This window comes from Sturnus vulgaris, unplaced genomic scaffold (assembly GCF_052056855.1).
Source record: "Sturnus vulgaris isolate bStuVul1 unplaced genomic scaffold, bStuVul1.hap1 Scaffold_157, whole genome shotgun sequence".
In the NCBI taxonomy this organism is placed as follows: Eukaryota; Metazoa; Chordata; class Aves; order Passeriformes; family Sturnidae; genus Sturnus; species Sturnus vulgaris.
Window position 1 is genome coordinate 3,492,489 of NW_028276074.1, and position 14,855 is coordinate 3,507,343.

Below are 14,855 nucleotides of genomic sequence, written 5' to 3' on the forward strand. Positions count from 1 at the left end.
CATATAAGTGGGCACGAGACCGAGGGGTGGATCTAACCATGGACAGTATTTCTCAAGTTATCCATGACTGTGAGACGTGCGCTGCCATCAAGCAAGCAAGCCGAGCTAAAACCTCTCCTAAACATAGACCATGGGGGAGGTGAGCCGGCTGATAACAAGACAAAACAAAGCTTCACTCTCAGACTCAGTCCTGGAAGCACAGGACATAATACCAAACATAATCAGGACACACGATTGGAGATAGAAACACCATAACATCACCCTAGGACAGGTGTGTTTGCTCGTCCCATCTTAATCTGATCCTGGAGCTCCTGGTTAAACTTTCTCTTCTCTTGCAGCTGGAGGGGCAGGGACAGAGTGGCTCTGGTGGGTGCCTGGCATCAGGCCAGTGTCACCTTGTCTTGGTTTGAAAGACAGGTATTTTTCTACGGAAAGGCTAGAACCCCTTTCCTGAGATGCAGAGTGCAACGCCCTCCCTTCTAATTATTTTAGTTTCAAATCAGCCTGTCAGGCAGAAGATATGGGGATAGGAATAACAGTTCTTTACTGATATCTAACAAGGCAAAATAGCAGAAACAGCAACAGCTATAAAAATTGACAACAGAACAGAACAGTATAGCTCAGTTTCAGTCCCTTTGGCCAAAGCCCTCTCTCCCTGTGCTGTTACCGGTGCTGGGGGCAGGGCAGGTCCCGCACAGTTGAAGAGGGCTGGGTGATGGCGGCCACGGCCCAGGGTGAGAGGGATGGGAAAGTGACTCCCCCCTCACGGTGTCGGTCGTGGTGCTCAGCAGAGTGTCCGGAGGTGGCAGGGTGAGGTGGGAGAGCAGCAGAGCGATGTCCAAAGGCAGGGAGCGTGGATCTCAGTGCTGGGATGGCAGGGGAGATGCCAGAGCGGAGCACAGGGCATCCCCCTTCCACTCCACGGGCGAAGTGAGAGAGCAGAGTGCCGCCCCAGACCCCTCTCCCACCTTTTCCTTTTCTGGTCTCCCCCCATCCCCCCACCCCCCTGCAAGAGAAAACTATTGCTACTAAGGTGTAGCCACAAGTACTTAGCATAACAATGGGAAAAATTCCACAGAAAGAAAAGGGAACAATTCAATCCCCAACAGGAGGAAAGAGTGGTCTGAAGATCTTATTCTGAATTTGCTTTTCTTTCTTTTTATTTATGTAGTTAATAAAGATTTTTATACCCTTTTAAGTTTTAGGCCTGACTTGCTCTTTTGCTCCTGGTTCTGTCTCACAGCAGAAAATGAGTATATTTAAATTGGCAAGTCAAAACTATAACATTATTTGGTGCGTTGGCCAGGAAATTCAAAAATTCAAATTAAACCAAGACATTAGATTATCCTATCTGGATGAAGATAACTAGAACTCCAGGGAAGGAATTTATTGATGGGGAGTAGGACAGGATGGCTACAAAAAAAGTTGATTTGCAGGTTGGGGTTGATGATTTTGAATAATGAAGGTCTATAAATGTGCAACACGTTGATGCATTTAAGGAAGTGTTTTCTGAGTGTGTGCCCTTGGCTGAATGCCCAGCACTCAGCCACATTAACCCTTTGCTTTACTGTCTTAGTCTCTTATTTGTTTACTTTTTTATTAAACCTTGTAAAATTTACCAGGAAAGTGAACCTCGTTTTTCACATCACTATGGGCAGGGAGCTGCTGCCTCCTGAAGCTCACCTTTCCTCGTTCCTTCCAGGAGGAAAGCTGGGTGTGGGAGCGCTGCATGCGCTCCTTCCGAGGCTGCTGAGGGCAGGGGTGGGGAAGGAGAAGAAGTGGATGAAGAACTGCGTGCAGTGTCCTGGCCCTGCTCATCCTCCCCATGAATGACGAGGCCCCCAGGGTGGGCCAGGCACGGCTGCCAAGGCTGAGCACTGACACGGAGAGGGGTGGCTGACCCCCCCTGGGGCTCCAGGCCTTGGGCAGCATTCCCCAAGCACAGCCCAGGGAAGGGTCCCTGCAGAGCCAAGTTGGCATTTCCAGCACCTGCCCTGCCCACTCCAGCAGGGCTCAGCACCAGGTCAGGACGCCGAGGTGTGGACAGGTGTGTCCCCAAAGGTGTTGGAGAGAGGGATTTGGGCCTCAATCCCTGTACCTGGGGGCCATTCCCGGATGTTTTGGCAGCTCCCTAAAGGCAGAGTCACCCCAGGTCAACTTTCCCAGGCCCTGGAGCCATCTCCCAGTTTCTGCTGTTCCACAGGCCTCCAGGAATGCTGTCCTTGCTATCGCAGAGCTCCTCAAGTGGAAGGAGCTGAAGCACGTGGTGAAGACAGGGCAGACCTGGAGGATGGCTGACTGCTTGGTGAGGATGTGCCCCAGGGACTGTGCTGGGCCATGGGCTCTGCAGCTGGGCCTGGGGAAGAGACCCCACAGCCTGGAGCTGCATCCTTGTTCCTGGCTCAAGAACAGAGCCCCAGGGGCTCTCCTCCAGTCCCATCTCCCCTTCCTGCACCCAGTGGGAGGGAGGAGGGCTCTTGGTAATGGGGCTGCTGCCAGGAGGGGCTGCTCCAGTCACCTGGAAGATGTGTGACAATGCCCACATCTTTATGGTCCCTCCAGATGGAAAAGGACAGCAGGAAGGCTGAGCAGCACCTTCATCAGAGCCTGCAGTAGCTGAGGGACCCTCAGGAATTTGTGCAAGACTGGACCATCACGTTCATGAGCCCCAGCCCAGGGTCCCTCTTTGGGTAGCCCCTGTCCCCCCCAGCCCCTGCTCAGTGCCACATCCAGGCTACTGGTGGTCCCTGGTTGTTTGGGATCGTGCTGGGGAACAGCAGGGGCTGACAGAGCTCTGTGCCCAGGGACCATCGCGTGACATCTCCAGGACCAGAGCGAGGAGCTGCCTGCTCTGGATTTCAGTGGGGAGTGGGGAGTGAGGGCTGGGAGAGTGGGGGGTCTCTCCAAACACGGGAACTCATCTCAGCTCTGTTTTGGTCACAGAACTTCAGGCCTTGCAGAAAGATGGGTGTGAACTCATGCGTTGTCTGGCAGCTCAGAGCAGCTCGATCCTGAGGAGCCCGAAGGAGCAGCGGACACCGGGACAGTCCCTGCGAGCTCTGTGGTGCTGGCACTGCTGAGCTGGGGGCCTGTTGTGCCCAGAGTGGGACATTCAGGCACGACTGATCAGGGACACTCTCCTACTGATTCACAAGGTGCAGAAAGGACTCCTTGACTTCCTAGCGTTCTTCTCAGAGAAGGCTCTGGGTGTGGCTGGATCCAAGCCCAGCCCCAGACTGGGGCAGCACTTTAAGTCTGAAGGGTCATACAGGCGCCCTTGAGCCTGGAGATCACTTTGTCCTAAGGATTATGGCTGGAAAACCAACTATAGTTTTGTAAATAAAGTTAGTTTTTAAAAGTTTTAAATAATTGCTTTTCAAATTTCTTTTAAGACATCCCAAAGGTACCTGCGGGCAGGTGGGCACACAAGTGTGATAGGGTGGGTGGGATCAGGCCAGGAATTAGACCCTGATTTTGTGATTTACAGCAGGACTTCTCCTCTGATCCTAATTCCCAGTGTTATGGTGCTGCCAGGTGTGCTGCTGGTGGGTCTGGGACTCTCACACTGAGATCTGATACACCTAAACTGGAGTCAGGGACCCTCAAACTGTAATCTGGGTTCTTTAAACTTCATCTGGGATTCTTAAACTGAGATCTGGTATCCCCAAACTGGAATCTTCAGCCCTCCAGTGTGATCTGGGATCCTCACACTGAGGTCTCAGCTCTCCACCCTGGCACCTGGGCCTCTCAAACTGGGGTCTGGAATCCTCAAACTGGGTCTGGAACCTCCCCCCGCCTGGAGTTTGGACCCCTGAAAAAACTGGGGGGGACAAGTGGGGGAGGTGAGGTAGGGTTTATTTGGGGGTACAAAGATTAAAGGGGGACGGGGAGAACTCAGGGTGGAATTTTGGGTCTACCTTAGAGGGGGAGGTGAGTGGGAGTAGCCCAGGATGGAGATTTGGGATCCTCAGGGTGGGCTTTGTGGAGTCTCAGGGGGGATTTGGGGTCCCAGGGTGGGATCTGGAGGGCCTCAGGGCGGAATTTTGGGTGTCCCAGGGTTGATTTAGGCAGTTCCAAGATAGATTTTGTGCATAGATTAGGTGCAAGATGGATTTTGTGGGTCCGAGCACCAGATTTCACAGACCCCTTAGTGGAAGGCCATTGGGGTTTGAGGATTCCCAGGGTGGATTTTGGAGTTTCACAGTGAGTTTCACCCTCCCTAGGATGGATTTGGGCATCTCAGGTTGGGTTTTGGGGTTCCAGAGTAGGTTTTTAGGGTCCTAGGATGGATTTTTGGGGTCCTAGGCTGGGTTTTCAGGGTCAGGGGGATGGATTTTAGGGTTCCAGCACTCGCAGCGCAAAGTCCAGGGCGGGGGCACTGTGGGTCAGACACCCCATGGACACCACGTCGATGTGGGGCCCCAAAACCTGGGGGAGGGTCTCCAAAACGATGCCCCCGCTGGCCTCCACCGTCACTCCGGGATGTGCAGCCTTGACCTGCTCTGCAGCCGAGTGCAGCTCCTGGGGGGGACACCCTGTTAGCAGGGAGCACCCCCTCCCCAAAATTTGGGGATACACTGGACATATGGATGTATACTGGATGCTACATAGTGCAGAATCCCCCCCCAAATCTGCCCAATTTGGGCTCCCCCACAAGAAACCACCAATTCAGGGATCACTCCTCCCACTGAGCTCCAAAACTGGGCTGTCCACCCCCAACTCCTCCAAATCAAGTGTTATCCTGATTAAACCCAATAAAAACTCACTAAAAATAGATTCCCACCCAACATCTGCCCAACTGGGGGCACCACCCACCACTGACCTCCAGAACAACCCCAAATTTGGGCTGTCCCCCCACCCAGAACCCCCCAAAATTGTGGCCTCCTATTCAACGCCTCCAATCCAGGCATTTGCCCACCCACTGACCCCTAAATTACAATCCCCCCCACCTAAACTCCCCAAGTCAAGGGTCCCTTCACCCTAAACCTCCCAAATTGGGATTACCCAACCCTCTGACTCCCCCGAAATTGGGATTCCCCCTCATATCATTAGGGATGCCCCACATTTACAGCAGATCCCCATTTTACTGGTGTAGCCTTACCCTATTTTTGCCACTCTCCTCGATTTTGGGGACTCAGCTGGGGATAACAGAGCCAGGATCTATGTGGTTAACCCCCACTTTTTTGGGTTCAACCCATTTCACTGGTCTGTCTCTCTTTTTAAAGGGTCTTGACCCCCATTTTTGGGGTCCAGGGTCACACCTGGAGGGTCCTCCCTTTCTTGGGGGCCCCTGCCAGATTTTGGAAGCTCACCTGGTGGGGGCAGAGGTCAAACCTATGGAATTACCCACCGTTTTGGGGAGATCTGTGCCCCATTTTTGGGGTTTATCCCCATTTTTAGAATACAAACTCCCATTTTTGGGGTCCAGCCCACACTTGGGGTCCCACCACTATTGGCCCCCTCCGATTTTGGGGCTCACCTGAGGGGCCAGGTTGTCCAGCAGGACAATGTCAGCCCCAGCCCCAGCAGCCGCCGGCACCTCATCCACACTCGAGCACTCGACCCCCAACCAGCGGGTGAAGCCCCCGGCCCGGCACACCCCCAAAATCATCTGGGGAAGAGGGGAGGGTCAGGGAGAACCCCAGAGTGACGCCCCAGTGTGGGGCAGGGTAAAATGGGGGCTCCCCCACAGTCATTCACTTAAAATTGGGTTCCCCCACTGCCCTCCCCCCACATTGATCCCCAAAAATTGGGGTCCTCTCTCCCACAGTATCCCAATTCAAGAGTGTCTACTCCCTAAAAGCTGGGGTTCTCTCAACTACAACCACCAAAATTTAGAGTTACCCATCACATGATCTCCCCCCAATACAGGGGTGACCCCAATTTCCTTCCAAAGTTGGGAGCCCCGCACCCATCCCCCCCAATTCATAGGTCCTCCCACATCAGTCCACGCCCAGAATATCCCAGTCCAAGAGTCTGTCCCAAAATTTGTGTATTGGTTTGAAAGTAAAACCAGTGCGAGACTCCAAGTCAGTAATACAATTTAATAGGAGAAAATAGAAAAAATAAAATACATGCAATAATATAAAAGAAAGAACCACCAACACAGTCAGAAATACAACCTGACACCCTGTCAGTCAGGGTGTTGGTAGCAGTCCATATAAATGGTGGCTGCATCCTCCTGGATGACAGATGTGGTTTAGGTGAAGCAGTGCTCCTGTAGAAGGTGCAGTTTTCCTCAGAAGGTCCAGCGATGATGTGGAAAAGGTCCGACTTTCCTCTGGGATCCAGTGAAAGGTCTGCCTTCGCGTCCCAAACCCCAGTTTTTTATCTAGGTAGGAAAGGCTTGGCTCCTGCCCCTGGTTGGGGCATCTCCTAATGGGATGATGTAATCTTATCAGTCACACAATAGGACTTAATGGCCCATTAACGGAATATATCTTCTGGAGGAAGGATGGGTTGTGAATAGATAACGATGATCATCCCCCAATCTTATCAGATGGCACATCAGCAGAGGATATCTCCCACAGAGATAAGGATCACCACCCCTCATACATTTTAACAGATGGTGATAGAATACACATTTTTGCATTGTACCCCAGGACAATATTCCAACTCCAACATTTCTGATGCCGTTCATGGGTCTCACTGAGGGACACAACTGAGAAAGTGTCCCCAGGTTCCAGTGTGAGCAGGAAATTGGAGGCAGAGATGACAGGTGGTGTGGGAAATGCAGGCACAGAGAGCTCTCAGGGCCTTGTGCATACAGGCTCAGAGATTGAGATAGATCCAAGGTTTGACCTAAGACCTTGGAGAAATCTTGGACAATCGGAGCATTAAAAATAAAATAGATCTAAAACAAGAATAGAAGTTTGTAGTTTTAGAAGAAATATATTTTAAGCAAACAGAAATATGCATTCTGTAAGCTAAGCAGTATGTTAAGTAAGATAGTAAGAGTTTTTAAAATTTAGCAACAGTACCTGTTATAAAGTTATAAGTTTAAGATATATCAATGTAGGTTTGTGAAGTGTTATAGGATTGGTTCAAAAATGATGCATTGTGGCAAAGCCATGAGAAGGAAAGCAATTAATGATTGGTGTAAAAGGATGCTGGCAAACTTCACAGAAGTATTTGATTGGATAAAAAACGAACTTAAGGCATTGTAACTAAGAATGAGGCAGTTTCTGATATTATGGCATTGGATGTAACACCTTTAATGTCTCACCCTTCTATGAGACTGACACCATGAGGCCATAAACCATCTTTTACAACATCTCTCAGTTGCAATATCAATCTCCCAATACACATTTTTTTTACATCAGACATGACTAATGAAATCAATAGGGCCTTATGGACACCAGGTGTATCCCATTAAAGTCAATATTGATTTAGGGACACGTGGTCTATCCATTAAAATCAATGGGAATTTGAGGAAATTTGGCCCTAATATAGGGAAATTTGAGTAAATTTGGAGGAAATCTTGGGCTGAATTCTGGGAATTTCCACTCCAGGATCACAGTGCCAATGCTCTGGATGTCCTGGATGAATTCCTGGAGGCCAATCCCGAATCCCTGATCCTTCACCTGCTGTCCATGCTGGAGCTGTGCCACCAGGTAAGCCCAAAAATGTCCATTTTCAGCCTGAAATCTGGGAATTCCAAGCCCAAAATTGGGACTTTTAACGCCAATTTTTTGGGACATCAGCTCTGCCCACTGAAGTCAAAGGGGATTGAAGGACACCAGGTCTACCCCAGTGAAGTCACTAGGGGTTTTGGGGACACCAGGTCTACCCATTGATAGGGCTTGATTGGGAAGTTACTGTTCAAACTGGGAGCACTGGGAAGGGCTAAGGGGGGACACTGGGGTTACTAAGAGCACTGCAAAAAGTGGGGCAACTGGGAGGAATTTATAGAGATAAATGGAGATGAACAGGACTCCAGAGCTAACCCATTGAATTTAGGGACAGCAGGTCTACTCTTTAAAGGTAATAAAGTTTAGGGCCACCAGGTCTACCCAGTCAAAGCAATGAGGATGCTTGAGACACTAGTTTTGGGGGTCCCAAGGGGGTTTTGGTGATCCAGGTGTGCAAGGGGTACCCAGGTGTATCCAGGTGATTTCTGGGGGTACCCAGGTGATTTTTGAGGCACCCAAGTGGCCTGACTCACCCTGACAGGCCAGGAGAGGATGATGGCCACTGTCCTCCCAGTCGATGTGGACACAGGTGACCCTTGGCAGCTGTGGGGCTGTCAGGGGACACCCCAACATTCAGGGGTACCCCAAAAGTCCAGGTGAGGACATCAGGGGTGGGAGGGAGCCCTGAGTTACCTCGGGAGAGGATGCAGGACAGGTACAGCCAGGTGCTTTGGTGCATGGGATTGGTGAAGATGGTATTCTGCAGCAGCTCCAGCTCTGGGGTGGGCAAAGGAGGCACCCCAAAATCTCTAGGGGACACCGGGGGAAATCCCAATATCTTGATGGGGGCACCCAGGTATCCAGGAGTTCGGGTCTACCCATTAAAGTCAGTGGGGATTTAGGGAAACCAGATCTATTCATTGAAGATAATAGGGATTTAGGAACACCAGGCCTACCCATTTAACACAACAGAACCCAGCAGCTCCCACTTTAGGCGAGGGACGGGCTGGAAAATTTTGGGGATCTCACAAAATTGTGGGAGTTTTTTAGGGAATCCCTCGCCTTCCTTCAGCGTTCCAGGGGGCAGTCCCCTTGCCGTAGTTCCTGGTGGTTATCAGCAGCCCCAGGCAGTGTTGCCAGGCTGAGAAGTTGGAGAAGCTGAGGATCAGCAAGGCCCTGGTGAAGGCCAGCTCAGCCTTGAGGTCCTGCCTGGCCACAAGTGCCTACCGGTGTTCCCAGGTGTGGACTGGGAAGGCACCAGTATAAACCCGTAAGCACTCCTGATCTCCTGAGGCTCATGGCAGCAGTTCCCAGTATAAACCAGTACGGCCTCATGCACCCAAACCCATTCCCAGTGTAGTCTAGGGGCTCCTTGTGTGGTCCTGTGGCTCCCAAGTTTATATTGGGAAAGCACCAGTACAAACCAGTAAGCATTTGGAGCCACCCCTGAGCCCCTGAGCCCATGGTGGCAGCTCCCAGCATAAACCAGTAAGGCCAGCACAACCTGAAGTCACTCCCAGTGGAGTGCCAGGCATCCCCAAGACCCCTCCCAGTATAACCCAGTACACCCCAGTCTGACCCAGTAAAATACAGAATATCCCTGTATAACCCAGTATCAATCACTACAACCCAGTCACCCCCAGCACCCCATCCCAATACAAACCAGTGTAACCCAGTATAAACCACTGACCTCCAGCACCCCATCCCAATACAAACCAGTATAACCCAGTGTAACACACAGTCGGCCACTAGGTCCTCCCAGCCAGCAGGGGGCACTCATACGCCCCTGCTCCCTTTCCCAGTGGAACCCAGTCCAAACCAGAAACACCCCAGCACCCCATCCCAGTATAAACCAGTATAACCCAGTACAACCAGTACACACAGTGTTAGGTCCTCCTGGACACTCACACAGCCTCTCTCAGTATAACCCAGTACTACCCAGTGACCCCAGCCTCGTCCCAGCACAAACCAGTACAAACCAGTACAAGCCACTCACAGTTGCAGGGGTCGGCCACCAGGAGGTGCTCGCACAGGGCCAGGTCCTCCCGGCCAGCAGGGGGCGCTGCAGTGTCCATTGTGACCCTACAGAACCAAGGAAACCCCTGTGACACTGCGGGGCCCCACGGAACCAAGAGTCCATTGTGAGACACCTGGGCCACGTGGAGCCAAGGAACCATTGTGACACTGGGGAAACTCATGGGACCAAGGGTCCACTGTGACATTGTGGGGCCTCATGGAACCTGTGAGCCATTGTGACACTGCACGGCCTTGTGGAACCAAGGAGACCACGGTGACACTGTGGGGCCACCTGGAACCAAGAGTCCATTGTGACACTCTGGAACTACAGAGACCATTGTTGAGAGTATGGAACCTCGAGGAGCCAAAAGTCCATTGTGACAGATCAAGGCCTCATGGAACCCAAAAGAGCATTGTGACACTGTGGGACACCATGGGCCCAAATCTCCATTGTGACAGTGCAGAACCAAGGGGCCTCTGTGACACTGCAAGGCCTCAGGGAACCAAGGAGTCCAAAGGACTCAAACATTTCTTGCAGGGTTCTGCCTTGGGGAAGGGGAAGCTGCTTGGTGGCACCTTGGCTTTAGCACACACTAATAGAAGGTGTCTGTTTTCAATGGGGACATTAAGGAGTTGTAGATTGCTTCAAAACAGAAAAAAAAAAAAGGGGGGGGGAGGGGAACACTCCTTTTGGCCTGTGTGCAGCCAGTTCTCCAAGTAAAGCAGGTCCCAGGTGAGTGAGGACAGACAGGATGGAGTTGGGGAATGTGCAGCAAGGTTGTCCACACTGGGTCAGACCTCAAGGCACAGCTTCTGTGAGCAGGCCAGACCTGAGGAGAGACCCTGCATCAATATCAATCACAGAATGCTGGAATCACCTCTGCTCTAAAGAGAATAGCAATGAAATACACTCTTCAAAATAGAAATGTGTATTTCTTAGAATCCCATGGAAATATTTCTCCATAACTGGATTTGAAAATATTCCTAATGAATGAACTTCACCAGAGGGAAATCAAGGCAGAGCCATGGCTTGTCAGGACTTGCTTGATCCCAGTCAGCCCCGTGGTGCATTTGGAGCTGAGCCCTTGAACCTCAGGGCCTGAGAGGAGATTGCACAAACCTTTCCAGGAGTCCAAGGCAGAAGAAAACCCAAAGTGTCTCAAAGCATTAATGGGTCTCACTGAGGTCCATCCCCAACACAGGCTCCTCATGGACTCCTTGGAGGAAAGAACTGGATGACAGGATCGCCCAAAACCCTCTCAGAGAGTCAGAGAGGAAAGGAAAATCCACAATACCTTTAAAACCATGACTATCTCAATGTATTAATGAGCCCCACTGAATGTCAATGTAAAGCTCTCAAGGGACTAATTAAAGTAGATAATTGGGCCATGATTGCATAAACTACTAGAAGAGTTGGTGTCAAAAGGGAACTTCCAAGTACCTTAACAAAACTGAAGTGTCTTGAAGCATTAATCAGCCCCGCTGAGTGTTGTTACTGAAAAAGCCTCTCAATGGACTAATTAACGAGATAATTGGAGGCCATGATTGCACAAAGCTCTCAGAGACTCCAAGGCAAAAGCAAAATCCAAAGTCCTCTGAAAAACCTGCAGTCCCTGGGAGCATGAAGGAGCCCCCAGGGCCATTCCTGACCAAGGCTCCCCAGGGACTCGTCCCAGCACATCCCTGAGGCCACTGGGATGTGGGGGGATGCTGAGGGCAGGACAAGGGGTGACAGTGGCCAGCCTTGCTGGGGCTGTGCCAGGAGGCCCCAGTGGCTCAGGACAACGTGTCTCCTCCCAGCCCTTGGTGGCACAGACCCTACTGTGCCCCAGGGCACCACTACTTGGCTTCACTTTGTCCCCACTTGTCATCACTGCCTCCAATTTCCTGCTCTAACTGGAACCTGGGGACACTTTCTCAGTTGTGTCCCTCAGTGGGACCCATTAAAACTTTAGGAAACTTTAGATTCTGACTTGAAGTTCTTGAGAGATTTCTTCAACTCTCACTCAAGTACAGATGTTCAGGGCCTTAGCACAAACCCCAAGAGGGTCATTAAAAACCTTGTGATGTGTCTCTGCTGATGAACTGGGCTGGGCTCCTGACAGAGAGGGAGATCCTGGAAACCAAGAAGAGCTTCAAAAACACATTTCTCTTGATGAGCAGCTCCTGTGCACAGCTCAGCAGGGCTGGGGCACTGCCTGCAGCCACCCCATTCACAGCACAGAGGCACAGAGAGCTTCAATCTCTCAGGGCTGGGAAGATACTCAGAAGTGACTGGGGCAGAATCACTCCCAGCCCTTGACACAGGAAGCCTCTGGCTGCAGGACAATGCAGCTGCAGCTCCTGCAGTGATCTCCTAAAGCTGCAACATCCCAATGCCTGCAGACTGTGTGAGTACATTCTCTGATGATCTCTTGTGTAGAGCAGCCAGGGGTGCCCAGGGCTGTGGTGCAGAGCAGGGTCCTGCAGCTCAGGGCGCTGTGCTGGGGCAGGGACTCTGCTGCCTGCCAGGGACAGCTCTCAGCCAGCCCTGGGAGGTGCTCCCAGCACTGGGGGACAAGGTCTGGGTGGAAGGAGACAGCTGGTGAGGCTTGGAAGTGTTCTCCTTGTGTGATGAGGACGCTGCATTGTTCAGGACTGCTGCTCTCAGCATGACATTTAACTCTCGAGCATTTCCAAGCAGATTGTACAGGGATCACAGCAACTCAAGGACTACAGAAAAAGGAAAATGCTGCTTTTTTAGTTTACTGCTCTGGGTTTCCTAGATGGGAAATTGTACATAGATATTTATCTCTCAGTTCAGGTAGAGAGAAATAAGGAATTTATTTCTCAGACCTTAATAAAGTGGTCAGTGACAGAAATCAGCACAGGGTCCCTCACAGGCAGCATCAGTGTCACTTTTCCAGCCTCGTCAGGGTTACTGTGATTTTGCCATCAGAGCCTGCAGAGGCAGAGCTGACCCTGGGCATTGCCTTTGCTGGGAGGGGTGTGCAGGGCAGAGCTGAGCCCCCAGGGCTGGGCTGGGCTCTGGCAGCACTGGCAGGGCCCAGCCCTGGGCACAGGGAAGCAGCTGCTGGCAGGGACAGCTCCTGGCAGCAGAGCCCTGGGAAGGCAGTGCGGGGAAAGTGCCACCAAGCTGGGCTGGGGTATTTAAAATCTTCTCCAAACTGAACTATTCCATGATTAATTTCTTACAGATCCCCACGCCAAGACACAGCAAATGTCCAACAGCAGCTCCATCAGCCACTTCCTCCTGCTGCCATTGGCAGACACGCGGCAGCTGCAGCTCCTGCACTTCTGCCTCTTCCTGGCCATCTCCCTGGCTGCCCTCCTGGCCAACGGCCTCATCATCAGCGCCGTAGCCTGCGGCCACCACCTGCACACCCCCATGTTCTTCTTCCTGCTCAACCTGGCCCTCACTGACCTGGGCTGCATCTGCACCACTGTCCCCAAAGCCATGCACAATTCCCTCTGGGACACCAGGACCATCTCCTACTCAGGATGTGCTGCTCAGCTCTTTTTCTTTATGTTCTTCATTGGTGCAGAGTATTTCCTCCTGACCATCATGTGCTACGACCGCTACGTGTCCATCTGCAAACCCCTGCACTACGGGACCCTCCTGGGCAGCAGAGCTTGTGCCCACATGGCAGCAGCTGCCTGGGCCAGTGGCTTTCTCTATTCAGTGGTGCACACAGCCAATACATTTTCCCTGCCCCTCTGCCAGGGCAATGCCCTGGGCCAGTTCTTCTGTGAAATCCCACACATCCTCAAACTCTCCTGCTCCAAATCCTACCTCAGTGAACTTGGGATCATTGCTGTTAGTGCCTGTTTAGGTTTTGGCTGTTTTGTGTTCATTGTTTTCTCCTATGTGCAGATCTTCAGGGCTGTGCTGAGGATCCCCTCTGAGCAGGGACGGCACAAAGCCTTTTCCACCTCCCTCCCTCACCTGGCTGTGGTCTCCCTGTTTATCAGCACTGGAACATTTGCCTACATGAAGCCCCCCTCCATCTCCTCCCCATCTCTGGATCTGGCGGTGTCAGTTCTGTACTCAGTGGTGCCTCCAGCTCTGAACCCTGTCATCTATAGCCTGAGAAACCAGGAGCTCATGGCTGCAGTGTGGACGCTGATCTCTGGATGGTTTAAGAAACATTAAACCTGTTGCCAATTTCTGTAAGTCACTTGTAATATGAGTAGTTTTTGATAGTTCTTAATTTTTGATTTTAGGGAGTTTTTACCTCTGTTTTAGTCTAAGAATCTTGTCCACAAAATAAGCCCATTATTTATGACATTTCTCATTTTTCTGTCTTTCCACCATGTCTGTGGCCCCAGACTCTGCCAATAGGGGTTGTGTTCTCTGTGGCTTTAAACGAACTAAAGGATATCCCAACAAAGTTTGCACTGGAGATCCTCCTTCTCTGGAGCTGCAGCAGGAATGTCTGTGTGCAGAGTTGGGGGCAGGTCAGGGGTTGTACAGCAGCTCTGCTCCTGCTGGCCACACCATTCCTGATCCAGGCCAGCTGCCATTGGCCTTCTTGGCCACCTGGGCACACTGCTGGCTCATGCCCAGCCTGTTTTCCATCAGTGCCCCTAGGTCCCTTTCTGCCTGGCTGCTGTCCAGCCACTCTGTCCCAGCCTGTAGCACTGCAGGGGTTGTTGTGGCCAAAATGCAGGACCTGGCACTTGGTCTTTTTAAATTTCTCCTTGTTGGATTTCGGCCCTGGATCCAGCCTGTCCAGGTCCCTCTGCAGAGCCCTCCTACCCTCCAGCACATCCACACTCACAGCCAGCTTGCTGCCATCTGCACATTTGCTGACAGGTTATTCAATTCCCTCATCCAGATCACCAATCAAGATGTTAAACAGGACTGGGCCCACACTGATCCCTATGGGACACCACTGCACACACGCTGGATGTGGCACTGTTCCCCACCACTCTCTGGGCCTGAATATCCAGCCAGTTCTTAGCCCACAGAAGGGTGAACTGGTCCAAGCCACAGGCTTCAGCTTTTCCAGTAAATGCTCTGGGACATGGTGTCAAAGGCTGAAATTCTGGTAGACAACATCCACAGCCCTCCCCGCATCCAGCAGCCCTGGCAGAAAACTCTTGGTGGGCAGGAGCTGGGAAGGAGGCAGCCGAGTGCCCTGGCAGCAAGGCAGGGCAGGAGCACCCTGGGCTGTGTGACCAGGACATCAAGGCCGTGGATTATCC

At 51.8% G+C, this 14,855-nt stretch overlaps 1 protein-coding gene across 1 annotated transcript; it reads left to right on the forward strand.

The window, feature by feature from the left end:
* Positions 1-12,867: 12,867 nt before the first annotated feature.
* LOC148218838 (olfactory receptor 14C36-like) lies at positions 12,868-13,800 on the forward strand. Its single transcript, XM_088157770.1, has one exon. The coding sequence runs from the start codon at positions 12,868-12,870 to the stop codon at positions 13,798-13,800; it is 933 nt and encodes a 310-aa protein (XP_088013896.1).
* The last annotated feature ends 1,055 nt before the right edge of the window (positions 13,801-14,855 follow it).

Coding starts and splice junctions, on each gene's coding strand:
- LOC148218838 (XM_088157770.1), top strand. CDS start 12,868: ATGTCCAACAGCAGCTCCATCAGCCACTTCCTCCTGCTGCCATTGGCA.